The sequence below is a fragment of the Acyrthosiphon pisum genome, chromosome A2, assembly GCF_005508785.2.
Source record: "Acyrthosiphon pisum isolate AL4f chromosome A2, pea_aphid_22Mar2018_4r6ur, whole genome shotgun sequence".
NCBI classification, from domain to species: domain Eukaryota; kingdom Metazoa; phylum Arthropoda; class Insecta; order Hemiptera; family Aphididae; genus Acyrthosiphon; species Acyrthosiphon pisum.
Window position 1 is genome coordinate 41,781,643 of NC_042495.1, and position 23,724 is coordinate 41,805,366.

A 23,724-nucleotide genomic window follows, 5' to 3' on the forward strand; every position below is an offset into this window, starting at 1 on the left:
ACATTTTGATGGGGAGGGGCTAAGGGTCCAACAAATTTAAACTTAACTACAAGTGGTGAGACGCGGGGGTATGACCTCCCTCTCCTACCCCTCCACATGGATACTCCACTGGGTTGATTCTTAGTAACAGTAAGGGTCAAGGAAAATCGTTCTTGATCGATCACATTCAAACTACAGACATGTTTCTTTTTAGATATACTAGCTTTTAGCTACCACACTGTTTAATCATGGACACTGACTTGGCGAAAGAAAATGTTTCATCTATTCCAGTAATCAAACACTAGATTAGATTCTACATAAAATGGAGAATATTTCTTGTCTGGACAATGTTGTTGAATTTATTCTCAGAACCGAGAATTTCAGTCCTGACGATATTGAAGAAGCTTTATTGTTTGACAATTGTACAGGACAAACCATTGGGTCCACAAAATTCACCAACAATGATATACACAAAAATGAATTCAGTGATATGACTAAGGCAGTCATGGAATCTGTGCCATATGAAGATGTATTACTATATTCAGCTGACATATTATCAGTACCTTCCTTCAGTAGTAATTATAAGGTAGGGGAGATCGGAGTTAGTTGTTACATTGGGGATATCTTGATAACCAAATATGGTAACACTGTGGAAACTCAAGAAACAAATTCTATTATCATTACCCCCATAAGCTTTGTGATAATATCCAGTATAAATAAACAGAATAATCTTCAGTTTCCTGTTTTTTGCTATCAAAAGTACATTTTTTTCGTGATTTTCTTTTGTAATTACAATCCTTCCCAATGAAAACTAAGATTATTTCAATACACAAAATTTGTTTATTATATAGTACTACACCAAATTCTAGTAATATAATTCAAAAGTATTATTTTATTTGACAAAAAATTAATTGTTTAAGAAAAAAAACCATATTATGGAGAAAAATGTTACAGTCCGTTTAATTATATGTTATTGTTATAAAAATACCGATTTTTATCCGGCGCGTCCCATGCGTCGCGTCACTCGACACTTGCTCGGTGTTAGCGTAATAACATGGTTCTCGACCCACCAATCGCCTCATTTATGAAGCACAAAAAATATTTGATCTCTCTTGGAAGAGTATAGGTACTGTCATTGTTAATTTTTTTTTTTTAAATAATTTTAATTCAAAATATATAGGTACTGTAACAATGTGCCCCTGGGCTGTAACAATTTACAGTTTACATTTGTTATAGTTTGACAAGGTGACTAAAAAACATCTACTTTAGTATTAAAAATGTACTTTTTCTGACTTTTTTTACTTAGACAGTTACCTAAGAAGTTACTTAATACAATGGTCTTACGTAAATTATGATACTGATCAAAGAAAAAATATTAAAATTATATTTGTGAAATCATAACAACTAACCCTGCTCTCCCTTACCTATATCAATGTGTCATAGTGGTTTTAAAAATCCAACATTAATCATAATGTGATTATCATATTTTAAATTTGCATCTATATTTATAGAAAATGGACCAAGGACAGCAAATCAACCAAGAGCCTTTTGACCCTGCTGATTTATTTGAGTTTAGTGATGAGGAATTCCGACAAATGATTAATTTACGAGATTCTTTTGATGTCCAAGAAGAAGTTGTTATTGAAGAATGCCCCAAGCAAGATATATTCATTCAAAGTTTTGACATGAACTACTCTACTGTTTTTGACATGTGAGTTATTATTCAAATTTAAAATTAGTATGCTCTGTTTGTGCTTAAGCGATGGCTATCTGTTGATGACTGAATGACTAATTTTTGACCAGTAATTATATTTATTTATTTATTTATTTATTTTCAACGAATCAAACGATCCAATTACAATAATTTAAAATAATATTGTTCAAAACTGAACGTTAGAATACAATAATAATACAATAAAAATAAAATGATAAAATAATACAACATATTCAAATACAAAAAAATGTGTTTACATAATTAATAAATAATTCAATGGAATTAAAATTAAATAAATCAATTTCTAAATCATTTGCTATTGACATTATCTTATTCATAGAAGAAGCAGAAACATAATTTGTTTTATGTGTAAAAACATAAGACATAGTAGTTGATCTAGTTCTACACTGAGGGACATAAAAATTGAGAAAACCTAAAATTTCAGGGCAATTGATGTAACCTATGACGAGCTTAAATAAAAATTTCATATCATATATTTTTCTTAGTTCTGATAACTACCAATATAAAAATAATGTAGTAGTGGTTCATAAGGAGAATGACGCATATGAGTTAAATTACATTTGAAGACCATAAATCGAAGGAAACGGTTTTGAATATTGTCTAAACATTGAATTTGATAATTTAAGTAAGGTGACCAAACAACGGAGTTGTATTTCAATTTTGATCAGACTAAAGTAGTGTATAATGTTTTAAAAATAGCAGGATTAGTGAAATCCTTACAATTTCTTGTAATAAAGTCTAAAATCGTCAAGGATTTCCTAACCGTTTGTAGTAAGTGTTTATTGTATGTGAGTGCATAATCAAATATCACACCTAAATCACTTATATCATGAACACGCGACAAAGAAGGCTGATTAATATTATAAGATTCCGAGATCTATTAAATGATATAATTTTACATTTATCAATATTTAACGGTAGTTTATTAATAGTACGCCAATCCAACAAGACATTCAAATCATTTTGTAAAAAAATTGCATTGTTATGGGAACTTATTTGTCGAAATACTTTCAAGTCATCGGTAAAAAGACGTTTTCTTGAATGTATAAAACTTAAATCATTAATAAATAATAGGGGCAATAAAGGAGCTAAATCAGAGCCCTGAGGTACACCGAATGTTAAATCGAAAGGATTAGATTTTAAATTTTTATACTTTATAATTTGTTTCTTGTTTGATATATATGATGAAATCCAAGAAAGAAATGGGTCCTGAATACCCATGTTATACAGTTTAGATATAAGTATAGATAGTGAGATAGGTACCCTCCCTGTTCACCTATAACGAGTTCCAGTACGGCATATAAATCTTCTGGCTTATTAAGGTTATGACTACCTACATCTGCAGAAAATGTATAAAATTATTTCAGAAAAAGTAACTTGCCCACACCCATTTTACACCTCTAACTCAAATTTTTATACTGTTTAAATATTATCAAATGTATTGACACCCTTAAAGATCTTACTGGTTATGGCCCATTTTATGTAAAATTTAAATAGAGTACCTATATTATAAATTATTGATTGTTAAAGATTTTAAATTATATGGTCCTTAAGATACATATAAGTACATAATATAATATATATTATTGGATATTACATTAGATAGGTACATAAATAAAAATTGTGTTAATTATTTCATTTATATATTATTACTTATTAGTGATTAAAATATTAATTTTAGTATTTAAGCCCCTGACATTTTAATAGTAGATATCATATTAAACAGGGAGTAGTTTATTAGTTTTTTGAATTAACAATAACGGTAGTGCCTTTTACATATTTGATTATTAAATCTTGTTCCCCATTTTTCCTACGGTGAAAAAGTTTGTTTCGTAGCTGGATCATATAGTCACATTGAGTTTTGGTTCGATCTGAAGAAAAGCGTATGCTATTCCAAGACTAGTATGACTCTATTTATCTCAATAAGATTCCCAAACTTTTAGTACGTTCATCCTTGGACCTATAATTGAGTCTTTTTTTACAATTGTTCCATGCACAGTGTTATTTCTTTATTAGGAGGTTAAGTTGATTATTATTTAAAAATTATAACTATAGCTGCCAATGTAATCTGTAGCCTTGTTGTTTGATTAAATATTAATGAGTCATTTTTGTCTGAATTCTGTGGTTTTAAAAGAATTATATTATAATATGTTGAACTGAACTCATATAATCAAGTGACATGTTTTATTTAAATATTTATTTTGTTTTAGCATATTACAAACAGAAGCTGAATATAGGTCATCAACTTCCATTGTTGACATACCAATATCTGAAGGTGAAGCAGCATCATATTCCGTTAATCCATATGAACTTTCTAGATTTAACCAAAAATCACATATTATAAACCATATGCTTACCAATCATACTGAGCATCCATCCTGTTGTGTATTATGCAGTAATCATTATAACCGTAAATCAGATTTAACCAAACATATGAAAATACTTAAAGGTCCTAATAATGTATCAGATAGTTCACAGTTCACAGTTCCAATACATAGTCAGAGTATTACAAATGGTAAAGGTTCTGAAAATAAAAGTGACACATATCAAGAACAAAATACTAAAAAAGGCAATGGCCGTGGAAAAAGTCGCAACACAAGAAAAGATCCTTTAATGGCTTTAAAATTTTACTCAAAACCACATACATGTAACCCTTGTGGCATATCATTTACATATAAAAAAGCACTATTTAAACATGCTCGTTTTCTTCACAATCATGACGATGTAAATATTGTTGCTACACAAAAATCAAATTCAGAAAAACATGAACTCACAATATTGGCCAATTCTAAATTCAATAAAGTCTCTTCTTACTCTTGTGATTTATGCGAAGCAGTTTTTAACAGATTTGATTTTTTTAAACGTCATCAGAGGTAAACAATTCAGTTATTAATGATTTTAATTTTAAATTAAACTAAAAAGTAAATGAAAACATGAAATATATTTTTTGTTACTTTTGTTTGGTGGTATTTTATATTTAATACCTTACCAAAGTATTTTAATAAATATTAGATAGTAATATCATTATATAATATAATATCATAACTATAGACATTTTAGAGAAAATGTAATTACTTAAATAATAATTTTAAAAAAGTGGGTAAGCAGATGTTGCTCTGCTGTACAGTAGTTACAAGTTGGTCACTGTATCATTATTGTATTAAATTTGAATTCAATGGTATTATATCATTGTATACGAAAAACAATTCTAATCGAAGACGGTTCATCGGTCTGGATACACTTTATATTGTTATTATATTTTATTATAGCCTGTATGTTGATTTAATATTATAAATTAAAACAATTAAAATAGTTATTTTTTATTTTTATTTTTATTCGTTTCTATGGTGATAAACAAAGCGTTAAAAATTTATGTCCCATTTTTAGTGGTTTTTTGTAATTTGTTATTAGTTTTTCCCGTAGCATTGAAAAATGACCTCTCTATAGTACCATCTTGATCCAATTTGCTAAAAGATAAGATCCTATATATTAATTTAAATCAATATTTTGTTATTAATTATATTAATCAAAGCACTCCTTCAGGTAGAAATTTTGTATACAGGATAAAAAAAAAAAATAAACACAATTGTAAAACCAATATAAAACTAATATACAATTTGAATAATTGGTTTTAATTTTGTTTATATTTAGATTGCATATAAATATAGAACTTGGAAAGATTGAAGGAGAAACAAATAGTTGTATTGATTGTGGGTTGTTATTAAATTCCCTTCCGGAGTTAGAATTACACACCAAGCAACATTTGACTGTTACAAATTTTCCAAAAGTATGTATTCTATCACCTATTTATTATTTTAACAAATAAACGTAATTTATAAAAAATACTTAGAAGGTACATGGATATTAATTAAACATCTTAATCTATCAACTGCATAGAAAATGTTCAGTTTGTGATAACTGATAGACAATTTGGAGTCACAGATGAAGTGTCTGATCTTGACCGATCTCAAATACATACTAATTCATTAACTGAATATGTATATAGACTTTGTAGAAACCTAAGCAATAACGATAAAGTTCTTCAAAAGTATTTAATAATTCATGACACCACCAAAATGGAAAAACTTATATATGGTACCAAAGTTTTAACAAATGAGAGTTGCATCCTCACTCATCATCAATTTTCTCAGGAAACAACTTAAGATTCAATTTATTTAGTTGTTTATCTTAAGTACAGTGTATAATGTATTACTTATTTTCTATTACTGTATAATTGAGTCACAATGAATATAAACATAGGTCAATCTATAAACTGCTCTATAACTTGATTTTTCTATGTTATTGATATTTATAAAATAAATATATGGTGTAAATTTCAAGTATCTACAGTTATTCGTTTTTTGAGTTACAGCTAAATAAAAAAATCGCTACATGGAAAATCGAGTGAATATCTATAACTTAAAAAAATTCAATTTAAATTTCCGGTATACATTTTTTCAAGGCTGGGCAAGTTAATAATTTTTTTTATTTCGGTTAAGTTAAGTTGATATGCAATAACAAAAAGTTATTAAGTTAAAAGTTAATTTAATTATAGGATTAAAAATAGAAGCATTATTTTGATCACTTATCGTATAAACAGACAGGAAAAATAAAAACACATTAAATTTACAAAAATGACTTCAAAGTTCAAACCATAAAATGTCCTAAAAACAGAAAAAAAACCTCTAAGAATCAAAATAATTTTAAAAAATATGCAAAATAAAAATGTCAATTTTCAATTTTTTGTTTAGGAAGCAATGTTTTAGAAAATTCAGAAAGAATGTAATTTATATTTAAATATAGGTCGTACTACGATTTAGTTATAAATAATAATTTCTGATGATGCATTAATAACGGGGGGTTAATTAGCCAAACCGAAATTTAAAATCGTTAAACACCTAATATAAGCAATATTTTACACTCACGCCTATTATGATATGAAAGAAAAAATATTTATAATTTATATTGATACCTACCAATTTTATTTCAAGTATATAATAATAATAAATTATTTTTGAGTAGCGGCCCAGTCACCACTGATGGTATTAGTAAATAGTAATAAAGTAAATTGAATTAATTTTTCAGAAAAAATTGCATTTAAAAAAACTCATTGTGTGTAAAAAAAATAATAGTGTATACTTTAAATGTTTCAAATACCCACCCACGAATATGAATATTGTTTTTAAATTACTACATTCTTAATTTAAGTATCTAATTTTGACAACATTTTTACCTAAAATATCTATAAAAAAAAGTTATGTTTATATATTTTTAAATCTTTTTTGGTTAGAGTATGAAGTACTCACAAGAAACCTTGTCTTAAATTTTCAATTCTTAGCTATAAAAATTGAACATTTTATACATTTTTAACTATAAAATAATTTGAAAGACTGATGAATTTTGTCAAAATTTGAACTTAAATCACATATAAAAAACAAAATTGTTTCAATTGTACTTTTAATATTTTTTAACTGCTTTTATAGCAATAAGGTATATCTCTATATGAGGAATCTCTGTAATACATTTTCAAGCAGATTGAACCAACAAACTTTTTTTTTTACATTTATGGGAAAAAAACTAATAAAAATTGAAGATTGAAAATTGAAAATGTTTTTAAATAACTCAAACAAGTAAAAAAAACTCATATAATTGTAAAATCAATACTACATTCATCACTCCGCTCAGAATCTAAAATATCCTAATTTATTTGTGGAAATTTGATATTGAGACATACCATAACTGAGTTGGGTGGTAAATCTAGGTAGGTATTATCTATGGACAACTATTCAATATTTTCGTTATTACTTATTCATTGTTTAGTATCGTGCAGCTAATATAGATTCCAAAGTGTTATAAATGTAAATTGAAGAAGTGAAGACTATAATCTACATTAACATCATCTTATGAGTTTGAAATTTTGAATGACCTGGGTTGGTCAATTTATTAGAATTTTGTGTATCTTTAAATTATTTTTTTTCATTATATCTTGTTATAATAATTTAAGGACCTTCCATTATTAAACCCTTAAATTAATACAATATTTTAAAATTGTACTTAATTGGTACCTACATTCCACCTGTCGACTGTATTTTATTATAGTGAAAAGCCAATACCTAATTGTATTTTTCCGATGTAGGTAATTTATTTAATAATATTTATACAAAGTCGTTTTTTTTAATACTTTGATCTTTGCAAAGTAAATTGTATTAAATAAATAAATATGTGTTATTTGATGTCAACTAGTATATCTAGAATTTTTACTTTTATTTAGGTGTTCAAAAATAGATCATCCCAAAAAATACACGCATGGCTTTTTAATTGTAATTATTGTAAAAAATCATTTGCTGATTGCATTACACTTAAAAAACAAAAACGTATTCACACTGGCAAAAGGACATATGCTTGTTCTGCCTGTACAAAATCATTAATTCAAAGGGTAATTAATTAAAATACTATAATATTTATTATTTTTATAACATGTTATGATACATTAGACTGAATTTGTGTAAACACATAAAATTACTTCATGCTGGAATTAAGATAAGGGGTGATTATGTAAGTTTATAAATGTGAAATATGTGGTTTTTTTTGTCAATCATTAACAGAGTTTTATTTATATTTATTATAGCACAGTGATAAAAAAAAGAGTAAAATATAGAGTACATTGTTTCTGTTAATTTTTAAAAATGTTTTCTTTAGATTTTGCTTAAAATTTTATTAAACCAGAATATAATTCTTTGTTTTAGGTCGGAACTTTCGAAGATCAGCGTCACACCAAGTTAGGTAATGAAAAAAATACATGTTGCTTAGTACCAAATGCCATGACTGGACAGTTTGATACAGAACAAGTGTCATATGGATCAAAATACACAGATCTCAAGTCAGAACTTATGCCAAAAAAGCAATGCTTTGTACTTAAAGACAGAGAGTGCACTAGACCCTGTTCAACTATTCTTTATCATTCTTCAAGATCTGATTCAACTGTTATGAATTCATCATTAGCGGAGGAATCCAAGAAAAATGTTATTCTAATAGAACCCGATGGTCAAATATCTGTAAACTATAAAGATTTAACACACATCGAGAAAAAAAATAAACAGCCAGAATTTGTTGTACAAAATTACAACAAAATATCCAACATAAATTATACTAAAGTTAAACGCAAATATCAGCGTCGTAGCAAGTTTGATAATCAAAAAAATACACGTTGCTTAGTTTCAAATGCCATGGCTGGACAGTTCGATACAGATATCTGTGAAGATGAATCAGTACCTACAGTTGATAAACAATACATACAATCAATTATAAATGAGGATGATATGCGTTACAACCCTATGTCTGTTGCAAGTCCTAGTGAGTCTCAAAGAAAAACATTCAAAATTATAAATAGCAAGTTACAGAAAAATAAACAAAAGTCGTCTGAACAAGAGTCACCTGGATCAAAATACACAGTTGTCAAGTCAGAACATGTACCAAAAAAGCAAAGCTTTGTACTTAAAGACGGAGAGTGCACCAGAACCTGTTCAACTGTTCTTTATTATTATTCAAGATCTTATTCAAGCGTTATGAATTCATCATTATCAGATGAATCCAAAGAAAATGATACTCTAATAGAACCTGAAGATCAGAAAACTATAAAATAAAATATAAAATTAACACCCATCAAAAAAAAAAAATAGTAGCCAGAGTTTGTTATCCAAAAATTACTACAAAATATCCAATATAAATTATTATTCTTAAGTTAAATAGAACAATAGTATACTGAATAAATTATTCAAATAAACACAATGTTCATAATCTTAAATACTTCTCATAATAATTTTACTAAATAATAATGATTATTGTTTTACTAAGAAATAAATCATGATATTTATTTTGAAAATGTTTACGTACTTATTTTCAAATATATTTTTTTTTGTATAATAGGTAATAAGTTCTTTTTAGAATTGTATTCATATATTGTATAGATTAATACTGGTCAGAATTCTTAATGGTTTTTGTTTAGGAACTGAAACCTATTTTTTTATGTAGAAGTTCTTTTGGTTTTCTTTAGTTCCAAATTCTAGTAGATATTTAAATGAAAAGTTGTAATAACTAATAAATAATAATTATAAAATCTTAGATCTGTAAAAGTATATATCAATAATTAGAATATTATTATTTTCATTGTATTATACTGACATTATTGATTTGTCTTAAAACTAAATAATAAAAATTCCAATTTCAAAATAGATGTACGTAGCGAGTCAGTGATTTTGAGAGGTAAAATTGATAATTCCTAACACTTTTCTTAAGAATAATCGGGGAAAAGAAAAAAAAAATTAAAGAAAAACTGGAATCTTAACGCAAAACCAGTTTTTAACCAAATGGATGTTCTTTTTTTTTTTTGTTTAGGTGACTCAAAAGCATATAACCGTAGATACGTAAAATGTTCACTAATTTCTTTTATACTTTGTCAACTATTTTAGACATAATATTATGACATTTTTGATTTTATGTTGTTTTTTCTTCTTTACCTATATGTTTTATATTTTTGCTTGGTTAAAAAAGTTGGAAATTGAATACAATGTTTCTCATAAGTTGTTCAAATTATACAATTTAAAAAATAACAAAAATACATTATCACAATATTATTTTTTAAGCGTTTAAAGTAAAATGTTGATGAAATTCATTAGTCACGAATGGCATAATTATTTTGAACTATAAAAAAAAATTTCCTTTTTATATCTATCATATATTTCTCATAAGCTTTTCTTAAAACATTATTTTTTATAATCATTGGAAATTCAAATTTTTTGTCATTGGATATGAATTACCTAATCTTAAATTAACTATTTCTCCTCAATCGATTTTTTATATTTCATTGTAATTAATAAATGAATAGGTAAGTAATTGTAGATACTTTAACATTTTCATAAATTGCTCATATAATGTATCACATAACTATTGTGAACATTTAACTGTGAAAAATGTTTCCCCAATTACCTTTTTACAGTTATGTCGAAAAAAAACCTCTAGATAAAAACAAATTTAATTTTGAATTAATTATATGCAAATAACTTTCTCTATTTTTATCAAATTTTCGTTAAAATTTCTCAGAACAATAAACTTATAATCTAGAAGCTAGAACTTTAATAGTACCTAAGTCTAACCACTATTCATGTCTCCATCATAGATAATATGTTGGTACCTATAACCTACATGCAGTGGCTTGTATAAAATAGGGTCCAAGTGTTAAGTGTTTCTAAGGCAACAACTTAAATATGGGTGGATGTCGGTATTGATAGAAGGAATATATTTATTTATATGACTTTTTATAGGTATGCCGTCTTTATAGGTAACAATATTATGAAGGTTAGGTCACCTAAATTCTACCTTAGTCAATCTAAATTATTTTTTATACACATTAGGAAGCTAATGACTACAACAATTGTTGTACCTAGTACCTCTATACATAATATGATTTGCAGTTTGCACCATCAGATTCAACGCCAAAATTTGGGCAAATGGATGTCACTCTGGTGTGCAGTAGGTTACAAGTGGGTCACTAATGAATGACGTTAAATTAGAATTCAATGATTTAATATCATAATATAGAAAATGCTAATATAAACATTAAGTCAACATTTCATGTATCTACGGTCATTTGTTTTAAAGTTACATTAAAAACCAAAACCGATTTTGGGTAAAAATTGCTGTTCTTGTAAAAAAAAATATCAATTACTTTTGAACTCCAAGTATCTAGATTTGTTTTCCTACTAGAAAAGATTCTGTTGAAGAAAACTAAAGCATTTTACTGTCCAAAAAGGTGATTACGGACAAAAATCAAAAAAAAAATTTGGTTCTTAGTGGAAAATATTGCAAAAAAATTTTGTGGAGGTCACCAAGTGCACTGAAGCAATCGTGGACTCGATATACGGCGGGATGCTAGAATACTTTTTTTTACCCCGGGATGGAAATCAGTCACACGACAGACCTCCGAAGACATTGTGATCGACTGGTCGTATATATATAAGACATTCGGTCCGGTACCGTCACACTGTAGAGCGCCAATCACCTTTCCTATGTATAGTGATCGCTGGACTTGGACACGGGGGAAACGGTAGATGGCGCTATCATATCCTGTCCGTGAACTTGACTGTCGTGGTATTATTACTAGTTTGGCACATTTCCTGTACCGTAGATCGTAATACGCAGAACTATGTATAATATCAATAAATTGTTTAGAGGTGACCATATAAATAACAGGGAATGGTAAGCTCCTACAAACGTAGGTAATCTCCTACATAGACATAGTGTAAACTTTCACAAAAAATAGTGTTGACTACTACAAAATATAGTGTTAACTCCTACAAACGATTGTAAAATAATAGCTTTTATAAATTCTAATTTATTTTGAAAAAGGTGAACAAATGGATATCGCTTGTACCGCTTTGTGTCCTCCTAGCATACTTATATATATATCAATTTTAATAATCCTCCAGTTTAAATTTTTAATTATCATACGTTATTAAATATTAAAAAACCAAATGACTTAGATATATAGGTTAAAAAATCAAAATAATATTAAAAAATAAATCAGTAGAAAAAAGGATGTCATTGTATTTTAGACATTAATAATACAGTAGTTGTAGTACGCCTTTATACATAATATGGTTTGCAGTTTGCACCATCAGATTTAACGTGAAAAAGGTGGGCAAGTGGGTGTCGCTCTACTCGCTCTGCTCTACAGTAGGTTACAAGGGGGGTCACCGTAATGGATGGTGTTAAATTTAAATCAATGATATAATATCATAATATAAAAAATGCTAATATATAAACATACAGTCAACAATTCATGTATCTACGGTCATTTGTTTTAAAGTTATACCAAAAACCAAAATCGATTTCGTCGAAAACCGATTTTGGGTAAAAATTCCTGTTTTTCCTTAATTTATTTTTCTTTTCTTTTTCACGGCGCTTTTGAAAACTACTGGAAAATGATTACTTTTATATAGTAATAGTACCCGATAGTACCAATTGGATTCAATTTCCTATCAGAAAAAAAAAGGTTGAAGAAAATCTAAGCACTAAGTGTCCTAAAAGGAGATGACAGAAATAAAAAAAAAAATTAAAAAAAACACATCATTGTAAAATCAATTCATTCATCGCTCCTGCCAGACTCTAAAATTACATTGATCTTATATAGGTAACTTAAAATATATTTAATTTTAACTGATTAATTTATTAATGACAATACAAAATTCATATGTAAATTATGTATGCCTACTAATATATAAAGAAGAAAAATTGTTTGTTTGCAAGAGGTAATCTCTGGATCTATACTCTTTTTGGCATTCCCCGCAAGTTGACCCATTTGCGCGCATGCATAATGTGCCACCGGGACGTTCAGACTCCCTCGGTCGGAGATCAGTGGTCTGTGATTGGTTGGAAGTGTTCGACGATTGACGTTGTTCGTCGTAGTTGGCAGCTTTCACCGTGCTACTGCACACTATCATGACTAGCATGACCAAGACCTTTTTATTGTCAACTGACTGGGTCAACTTACGGCGAACAGAGTAAGGTATTTAACCGATTTTAAACATTTTTTTTACCATTAGAAAGCTACACTATCCCAACGATCTAAGGGCTATATTTTATATCGATAAGTGGCTCTTAATTTTATTGCAAATTTGAGATTTTTTTATGTAAATAATAATAGATATAATAATAATACATCGTTGTTTATTGTTTACAAAAAATAAAATAGTAATTATGATTGAATATAATTTTAGACCAGTATTTTATAATTAGTGAAAACCGTCAAGATGAGTGTGACTATACTAATCACTGTTATGACTGTGTAAAAATCTTTAATGGAGATTAAGATGGGGTAAATCTGAGGGAAGTTTTGAACATCACTACAATAGGTATTAAATAACGGATTGAATACAAATTTTAAATCATATAAAGTTGATATTTTTAACGGGCAACGAAGTGCCCAAGATCAGCTAGTAATTTATAAGTACGTTTAGGATTTATAAATAGCTAGTCACGTGAACTATTTCGACGATTTTAATTCATCCGTTTACTTACATATAACGAATAAGATGACTGAGTTACGTTACTTCGATAACATTAAATTATTTATATAATGTCCTAGCTAGTACGAATGAGTGCGTGCGATTTATATAGGTACTGACCATGCTGTTCTGTACGCAATGCATTGCCCAAATACGCTGAAATACGCATTGGTATTTGGCATTCAATAATTTTTCAAAGTTTTTTCAGTTTTAAGCCCAGAGGAATTTTGTTCACAGGTTGAAATTGAAGGCCTTTGTGTATGCCATGGAGTTAATTTGTGGTATTATAATTTATATTATTATGTATAAATCAGCAATCCTTATATAATATATATATTTCGTGAACTCATCTTTAACATATACATTATTTCAAATGGCATAATTGCAGTTTAGCTCCTCCTCGCCATTTTGAATTTTTTTTATCGAAACTTATGTAACTCATCGAGTTAAGAACGATAGTGCAATCAGAATTTGTCGCTCTCACTTAGTTTCATAGTTATGGCCTTCAAAAGTTTTCGATTTTACGTTTATACGCATGCGCGCAACACTACTATAATGCCGTGCATGGCTAGCTGGCAGTTACCCAGTGTCCAACTTGAGGTGGTGTTTCACAGCAAGTTGGGGGATATTTTCGATTTGCGGAGCGGAGCGACAGCGCCGAGTGCCGCTAGCATGGCATCACTGTACGATGTTTTTTCAAATTGGTGGCCCACTTGGGGAGGTGTTGTATAGCAATTCGGGGGATATTTTCGTTTTTAATTGTCCAAGCGAGCGCAGCGACCGAGTGACCCTGCTCGGTGACTCGGTGCAACAAAAATGCAATTTTCTTATATGCGTATAAGTAATAATATACAATTTAGTAATAATGAGATACCTACTTAACATTTTATAGCAATTATCACAATATAATTTTATAATAATAATAATAATTAACATATTATATTATATAGGCTAATTAATAAGTAGTTTATTTTTAGCGAAGTTAAGTAATAGAATACGTAAGTACAAAAAAATAACAAAAATGGTCTTCCACGCGGCAATGCGGCATTATAGTAGAGTTGCGTACATGCGTATAAACGTAAAATTGAAAACTTTGGAAGGCCATAACTTTTAAACTAAGTAAGAGCGACAAATTCGGATTGCACCATCGTTCTTAATTCGATAAGTTACATAAGTTTCGATAAAAAATTCAAAATGGCGAGGGGGAGCTAAACTGCAATTGTTCCTTGGTCGTGAAAATGCATGTTTCATCTTCAGAATTTAACAATCCAATCTTATCGTTTAAAATATATTTCCCAGTTTATTTTCGTCGTGCAAAGTGTCCACAGTATGCCGCAGCGGCGGTCATCAAAACCGCACACTTACCGTTCAAAACCGCACACATTTGATTGGCAGTTAAACATTACACATATTTTATTGTTATTAATTAAAAAAATAATTTAGTATTATTTAAAAATAATTTCGTTGTTAATGAAATGATCATATACATTTAAAATAGATTTTTCTTTCTCCCTGCATACTTAGCGTGTACGGTTCATGTTGCCGTTTCGTATGAGGCGAAATTTGGTTTCTGTAATTACCTGCAGTTGCTGTCTTAACACATCTATCTGGAAGAAAAAAAAACAAAAATAATTTAATAATAACTCAAAATATATTTATTATTTTAAATTCATATTCTTACCGAATGAAATATAGTAGAATGTGGAACATAGAATTCATGCCTAAGTTGACTATGGTAACTTTCTGCGCCGTTCATCGTTCTTGTACTTTTATTGGGCTCTTCTGCCCACAATATTGGTCTTAATATAAATTATCCAATCGGTAATCAGAAAAATTATAATATTGTTTTTCTTCTGGACAAGTAGCCGTTATCTCAACAAACGCCTCAGAAATCATAATATATTCTGATGGTAAATAAGGCAAACCAAAAAAAAAGTTTTAACCTTAGTCCAGATTGTGAATTTTTATCGTCGTAGTTTTTTTTTAATATTAGAATGGAACTGATTTTTCTGTACTATGCTTGACCAAGATGGAAACGACAGGCTTTAATAATAATCAAAGGAAATACTTCTTTAGCAGCAATGTGAGCACCAAGTCCAAAATCTAATAGCAAGAGTGAGGGCTGGAATACACTATTGGCATTATTTAAACATAAATTTTTTATTGTTTCCCACATTTGTTTATAAATATCTTTTGTTTTTGATGGCAAAAAACAAAAAACAAGTGGTACGCAATAATTTTTACAAATACCGTGGATGGTATATTGTTGATAAAAATGTTTCGAGCAATAAGTAAAAGTCCATCTACTAATATAAATTCAATTTCATTGCATAAAAATTGGAGGTTTGTTTTACATGTCACTATAATTATTTGAGTGGACTTATTCACAAACAAAAATTGTTCACCATTATTTAGTGTGATGTTTGATTCCTTTACCTTATTGAGAGCATCTGAGATCGACACAGGCACAGGGGGTATATGTTTTCGTCTTTTACGATAATGTATAGACTGTCTCATAGCATCAATATTATCTGCACTCACTGAAGACGTTATAATTCTTTCCTTATAATTTTTAAAAGTTTTTCGTTTAACGGCACATCGAATTTCTTTTAATTCTGGGTTAATTTCATTTGTTTCATGGTGATGTTTACTTTTATTCTGTTTGATGAATACATTTACATTTGAATATGTGGTCACCATAACACTACATAACACTACATAACTTATTATTGTAACGCCAAACTAAGTCCCCGTAATTTGTATGAGTACGAAAAAGTCGATATGCGGAATACTTTTGGTAAATTATTGATTGCGCACCTTTATTATTTGTGTACACTTGTATCACGTCATCCATTATGCGAATTCAATGTTAAATTACTATAAAATATGTACCTAGGTACGTGAAATCGAATATAGTTGCGATCACACTAAATGTTGTTAACTTATTAGGTACTAATATTTGGAAAATAAAAACCATAATCGTATATTATTTTATTTCTTTAACGTATAGAAATAGCAATCTGCGTATAATCCCGAAAGTTTTATTTTTATTATTTTGTGATCTTGATTAAATATGATTAACTGGTGTGCGGTACTAAACGATAATGTTATTTTAGATAAATGTATACGTTATTGATATATATCAATGTGTGCGGTATTGAAAGGTTTAATTTGGCGGAAATATACTTATTAAGATAAGAAAGTGTGCGGTTATGAACGACGCCCCGTGCGGTATACAAACAAAATTTAGATAGTACAAAGTCAAATGCCTCTACCTGGTACAGCTACGGTGCGATAGGTAAATGTGGGCGCATCCGAGTTGGGTCTCAAGTACTAGGCGCTAATCTCAGGTACTACACTAGTTGGTCCGGAATTTTTTTAAGTATTACACTAGTTAGGTCCTGGACTTAAACAGGTACTATATATCAGCATTATAATTTATTTTTACTCTCACTCATTTATTACATTCTGATTATTTTATTAAAAATCCTCAAGCCACCATTGCAGACGGCAGATGTGGCTCAGACTTGCTGTGAACAAAGATATATATAGGTATTAAATAACTAGATACAGTGTTAACGATTTGTATATTTTAATTATTTACACAAAAAATAAATATAATATATTTATGAAATATATACATATAGGCATATGTATGAATGAGTAATCATACAAGCTAAAAAATCTAAAGAGGATTATGATAATGATCAATAGGTTCAAAATAATGCATATATTTTTCAAAAAACGCAAAATACATGAATAATTCCTACACTACACGGGTTAAAGTAGCAACCCTAGCGTACGCAGCGCAGCTTGTGGCCGTTTAATTCTGCGACTCACTCCAGTACGTTATTTCATGCGGACGGCCGTATAAGTTTGGTAGTGTTGGTACGACTTGGACGTGATAAACGAACAACCGGTCCCCCATCATAATATTATACACGGACAGTTGGTTCCCAAACAATTTATTTCTCGAGATACTGAACATTTTTTGTTTGCAGCATTAAAATTTGCAATTCATAAATATTGCATTTACATATAAGTTATAACTAGGAATGGAATTTATAAAGCAACCATTACAGAATTCGAAAAACTATGACGGTGATCAGTTGTCCGCACTCCGCATACGGCGTTTTTTCGTAGGGACCAATAGTCTTAGATCCATAATATTATAATGCAATGTAATATGAAATTATCATGTCGTCTTCCGAGATTACAGGGATACGTCTTTTACCGAAACAACCTACAAAGACCAAATACTACCAATAACCTATGATTGCGTCATCATATTACGTTCCCACAGGTGGCCAGTGATTATCATACGTATATACCTATAGATACCTATATAAGCGACTACAGGTGGTCCTGCGGTGGGATTTGTTTGTCTCATATAATATTCATTCGTTGGCGTCCTTCTATTAAATTATTTCTGGCTTCTGGTCACTATTTTTTTCTTCTCAAATCGTGCTTTTGGTTGATGATTAATAATAATAATAATAATAATAATATTAATAATTATTATCTGATTATCTAATTTCTATCGCAGAGCAAACCATTTTTACGTTCGCTTCGGTGTTCTGCCGTACCTAATCATCCACGTAGTTTTCAACAGGTGAGAAGCAACAAGGAATCACAGCCGTATAGTTTGTTCACATTATTATTGACAAACAGTTTCATTTAAAGAAGGCATACGAAATACAAATACAGGTACATATAGTGTAGTTTTTTTTTTAAATATTTCAATATGATTCTTGAAATCAGGGCATTAATGAGATTTAACACCCATGCTTGGTTTTCAAATTTTTTTTATATTAAAATACGTTTGAAGGTCGAAAGACGAAAGAGTTTGAAAAATTGTTTTGTTTATTTACATTGAAAGTAAATTGTGCGCAGATTACAGTTGCAGTAGTTGCAAAATTGAGTTGTTTTGGCAGTGGCAGTAAATTGTATCTGACTGTATTTTAGTGCTATAGCCGCCACAACCATTACATTAAAATAATGGATTTCCAGTACCTATCCATTGTAACTTCAAAACAAATGTTGACCATTGTAGTTACTTTATTAATTATACTTACATAGCATAAAACTTTTTAAGCTAAAATATTAGTTAATAAAATACTAGGTTTTAAAATATTGCCATCAACTCTTAAATTATTGTTTATTGTTTTTCACCATCCTGTGGATTTTATATATTTCTAGATGCATTTTTATTTGAGGGTCTACTTATTTGTATAATCTTTCATAATTAATAAAATATAAGTTGTGATAATTAATAATACAATTTAATACATGACTGATCACTTATAATGAGTCGGTATGAGATCACCGTCCTGTAGTATATCGCATGTTATACGAATGCTTTATGACACTGTTACGTGGTATATTACAGTAACAATAAAAACACAGTGACAGATTAATACCAAACGAGAGTATAGGAAAGGATTTTGATGTTAGACAAGACATTTAGTTATACCAAGTTTAATTTAAGGTATATTGAAATAAAAAATTAATAATATAATAATATTTATTTTACTTTACAGATGACCTGATAGCAATACATGGAGCAAGCGATGTAACAAGACTAGTTCGGCATATATATATATCTAGTAAGTAAAACGATTATTATTATAAATTTTGTTAATTAATACAAATGGTTATATCTAAATATCACGGGACTCTCGTGATAATACATAATGAATGAAACATGACACACGTGCAGTCTGGGATATATGTGCAAATGTACATGAATAAAATATAAATATGGTAATGGTGTTTCACCAATTTGTTACAAATGTCAATTATCAGAATGGATAATTACCTACTTGGCTACCTAATTCAACATACGGACGTCAACTTTTTTTTTTCCATTAAATATCCAGTACTGCGTTTGGAAACTTCACACCATTACAACACAAATAATAATTATTCACTCTGATTATTTACAAAATAATATTTAATGTGAAAATATTTATTTAGTATTATTTTTTTTGTAACTTTAACAATTGCAATTGATTTGACAGGTGTACTTGAAGTTTCCAATTGCAGTACTGAACATTTAGTGGGACAAAATATTGTTGAAGTCTCAATTGTAGATTTAGGTAATTATTCACTCTATTGTTTAAAAATAATATTTAATGTCTAAATGTTTATTAAATTTTTTTTTTTTGTAACTTTAACAATTGCAATTATTTTTGCAGGTGTACCTGAAGTTTCCAATCGCAGTACTCCACACTTAGAGGGAAGAAATATTGTTGCAGTCTCAATTATAGATTTAGGTAAATATTCACTTTGATATGTGAAATTGTTTCACACCATTACAACACAATAAATAATTTTAACAAATAAAAATTAAAATAAATAGGTTCCAGTACAAATAGTTTATTCCTAATATTAGAAAAACCTATGATTTATCTCATTACGTAGTGATATCTAATTCTCCAAATATTTATTATACATTTTAATTTACAAATCTTATGCCAGGTTGCATGAAAAATTAATTAATTTAACAAACCAATAATGGACCTTTATATCACGTTTAATAGGGACCATTAAGTCACTATTTAATACACTTTTAGTGATTATTCATGTAACCAAGCAATAATGTATGTAACTGTCACTTTTAAAAATTGTTTAAAATTAAAAATATATTGGTATTGAAATGTGATTTGTATAACCATAAATAAAATAAACAATAACTATAACAAGTAACAAAAAAACTAAGAAAAATTATAGTTTATACAAAAACCACTCTGATATTTTAGATTATACAAAATATAGAACTGTATTTTAAGCGCTTGTAAACGTGTTGCATCTATTACTATGGTATTAATGTATAGAGATGCTTATTTTCATCAATAGACCCATTTAAAAAATACACATTAATTATTAAAAATGGACCAAAATGTACTACACGGATCATCTATAAATTACAACATAATGAATTAAATGTAAAAAATTATTTTACAAAGCCTCTGTACTTTATATTTTCAAAATAAATCTCATTTAAAATATACACAAATTTAATACCTATTAGGTAGGGTACTCACAAATGATTCTTTTTAACTGAAAATATTTAATCTCATCACGGACATCTTTTTTTACCATTTGTGCACAACAATGAAACCGGTAAAATCATACTAAAGATCTAGCATTAGTAAAGAATAACTTAATTAATACAATTCATTCGCATTATACAATGAAATGAAGATGATTAGAAAAAAAAATTTAATTATATTTAACATGGTATTTTTTTGAAGTTATTGTCTAATAACACATTTTTAATGTCCAGTCCATTTTTATCTTTGGAACTTGGAGAAAAATAATCTTCAAATTAAATAAGACAGTCATTAGAAGGGGGATCAATTATAGAATACCTACTAGTGAAACAAGATTCAAAACCAATATTGAACAAGCTGGAGAGCAATCTATAAAAAGGAAAAAAACCATGAAAATGGGGAAAAGATTAATTCCTTTATGCACTCGTTTTGGAGAAAAAAAAATAGAACTTGAAGAAAAAAATGTTTCTAAGCTAGAGCTAATAATATTATTATTATTATTATTATTATTATTATTATAACGATAATAATTTTACTTTTTAAAATGTTTTTTGTTTGAAGTTTCCTCTATGGCGAGCAATAATAAAAATCAGAATACATCGGGCAGTTATCAGCCAGTAAGTTCCGTAGCATCAACTCAATTGCCTTCAAATCGACAAACAAATGTGGTGACACAAGATGCAATAGGGTTTGGTATGAATGCATCAAATCGTGGTAACAAAAATGGTGTCATCCATTTTCAATCCAATCTCGAATTCAAAAAGTTAACATTTTATAAAGTTATTCATGAAGTCATCAAGCCAACACTTCTAAGTAACTTACCAAAATATATTTTATGATAATTTTTCTTAAGTTAATTATATTTATTTCAGCTATGAGTGGAGAGCCATTTGAATTTCGCCTGTTACTCCAACATATTGGTCTTGTTGTCTTATGTCGTGACACTTTAGATAAACAAAATTACTTTCAGTTCCAGATTCGAATTGGGAAAATAGAAGACGATGGCACACTATTAATAACGGATTATTTGCCCCCAGGACTTGACATTAAATTTTGTTTTTCACCTTGTGTACTTCCATCTTATAATTCATTGCCACCACCAAATGAAGGTACACAGCCTATAAATTGCACCAATTTATTGGTATTAGACCCATCAGTTTTAAACATGTTCTTTATAAAATGGACTCCCGATCAAAATAATTACGCTCTAACAATGTGTCTAGTAAAACAATTAACTGTGGATATTTTGATAAGAGGACTTCAAGAGAAAGGAGGTAGGAGTTCAGAAGAGACTCGAGAAGATATAATTAGAATGTTAGCAGATCCAGATTTAGTCACATGTAAATCAACTTATAGTTTTTCCTTGTTGTGTCCATTGGGTAAAAAAAGAATGGAGATACCGGCAAAATCTATCCATTGTGATCATTTACAATGTTTTGATGCTAGGATATTTCTTTTAATGAATGAAAAAAATCAAACATGGAAGTGCCCAATATGTGATATATCTTGTTTGTACGATGAAATACAAATACAATTATTTTTTTTGGATATTGTCACAAGTCCAGAACTACGTGGTGACTGTACAGGTATAGAGCTTATATCGGATGGTTCATGGATTGTAAATGAAAATAATGAGACCGAAATCATAAATATTAATCCTAATACGGAAAAAGAACTTATGAATTTGGATGAAGAGAAATGCATTATCAATGAGGTGGAATAAAAAGTTGGACTAAAAAAGTATTTTATATTATTTTGATTATTATTTAATTTTTTTTTCTTTTTGTTATATACAGAGTTTATCTTATGTCATTGTAGTATGTAGGCGAGGTTTTTATTGTGCAATTATTTAACGTACTATAGGTACTGAACTGTCTATCGACAACGTTAGTATCAGTCTGTAAGTGTATATATATAATATAAAAACATCTATTTTTTTTTTTTTTAATTAACTAGGTATATTTTATAATATATTTTAATATTTACTCTTTAATAAGTTATACTAACGTTTATTCCTTAATGTAATCACAATTTTGTAGATTGGTTTAAATACATTTTCTCAAACATACGTATGATATATTAAACTGACTATTAATTATATGATATTATATTGAATTTTATAATAGTTAGTATAGGCACTCTACATTTAACAATAGTAACGTTCAATTGTATTTTAATAAACATAAATGTTGTAATAATATATTTATCTACCTATCTCTTAGTTATGCATACACATACCATTATATACCATTATATTAAATATATGAGTATAATATATATTAAATGAATTAACTATTTTTAAAACAGAAAAATATAATATGAACAAAACAACAGAAATTGAAATGTATTTAATGGCTTAATTCAGGTGGATTGACTACCTACCTAATAAGCTGTAGCACGCATTGTCCGTGATCTGACGAAGGATTGCCTGCCTTGAAAGTTAGTCAAATTTCACTTGTCGCAACTTTCTTGCTAGACACTCCAACATGGTTTTTTACTTTATTACATATACACTTTTTACATATGAAAAAGCACTGAACATGCGACTTCACATCTTAGCTGTCTATACTCATCAGGCGTACTGCTCATTCACTGATATCATTGCTAGACACTTATTTCTAACACAAATTTCTAAATTTCATACAAAAAAAGCACAGGGCATAAGACGGGACAGTATCATTCAATTGCCAATTTTCATGTTTCATGTCCATGTGTGATTTTTAGACACTCATACTTGTCTTTCAAACATTCCCACTTTCGAAACGAGACCGCCAAAGAGCCAAGCATTATACAACACTCACTTATTCATAAAAAACAATTATAAATTATCTTTACTTACAATATTTTTCGAAAGAATTGCTAAGGTAGAAATCATTTTTACAGCCTCTCTAAA

At 28.6% G+C, this 23,724-nt stretch overlaps 3 protein-coding genes across 3 annotated transcripts; all 3 read left to right on the forward strand.

The window, feature by feature from the left end:
- The first annotated feature begins 887 nt into the window (after nt 1-887).
- On the forward strand, nt 888-4,608 carry LOC115034305 (zinc finger protein 37 homolog). The gene is made up of 2 exons (XM_029490808.1): nt 888-1,690; nt 3,925-4,608. Exons 1-2 carry the CDS (start codon nt 1,494-1,496, stop codon nt 4,589-4,591), a joined length of 864 nt encoding a protein of 287 aa, XP_029346668.1. The 5' UTR covers nt 888-1,493; the 3' UTR covers nt 4,592-4,608.
- Nucleotides 4,609-7,635: 3,027 nt separating this feature from the next.
- Nucleotides 7,636-9,357, forward strand: LOC100570994. Its single transcript, XM_029489938.1, has 4 exons — nt 7,636-7,644; nt 7,986-8,150; nt 8,461-9,067; nt 9,143-9,357. The coding sequence occupies exons 1-4, from the start codon at nt 7,636-7,638 to the stop codon at nt 9,355-9,357; spliced, it is 996 nt and encodes a 331-aa protein (XP_029345798.1).
- Nucleotides 9,358-16,557: 7,200 nt separating this feature from the next.
- On the forward strand, nt 16,558-22,554 carry LOC103310347 (E3 SUMO-protein ligase PIAS1-like). The gene is made up of 5 exons (XM_016807314.2): nt 16,558-16,573; nt 19,797-19,874; nt 19,974-20,051; nt 21,393-21,644; nt 21,704-22,554. Exons 1-5 carry the CDS (start codon nt 16,558-16,560, stop codon nt 22,552-22,554), a joined length of 1,275 nt encoding a protein of 424 aa, XP_016662803.2.
- The last annotated feature ends 1,170 nt before the right edge of the window (nt 22,555-23,724 follow it).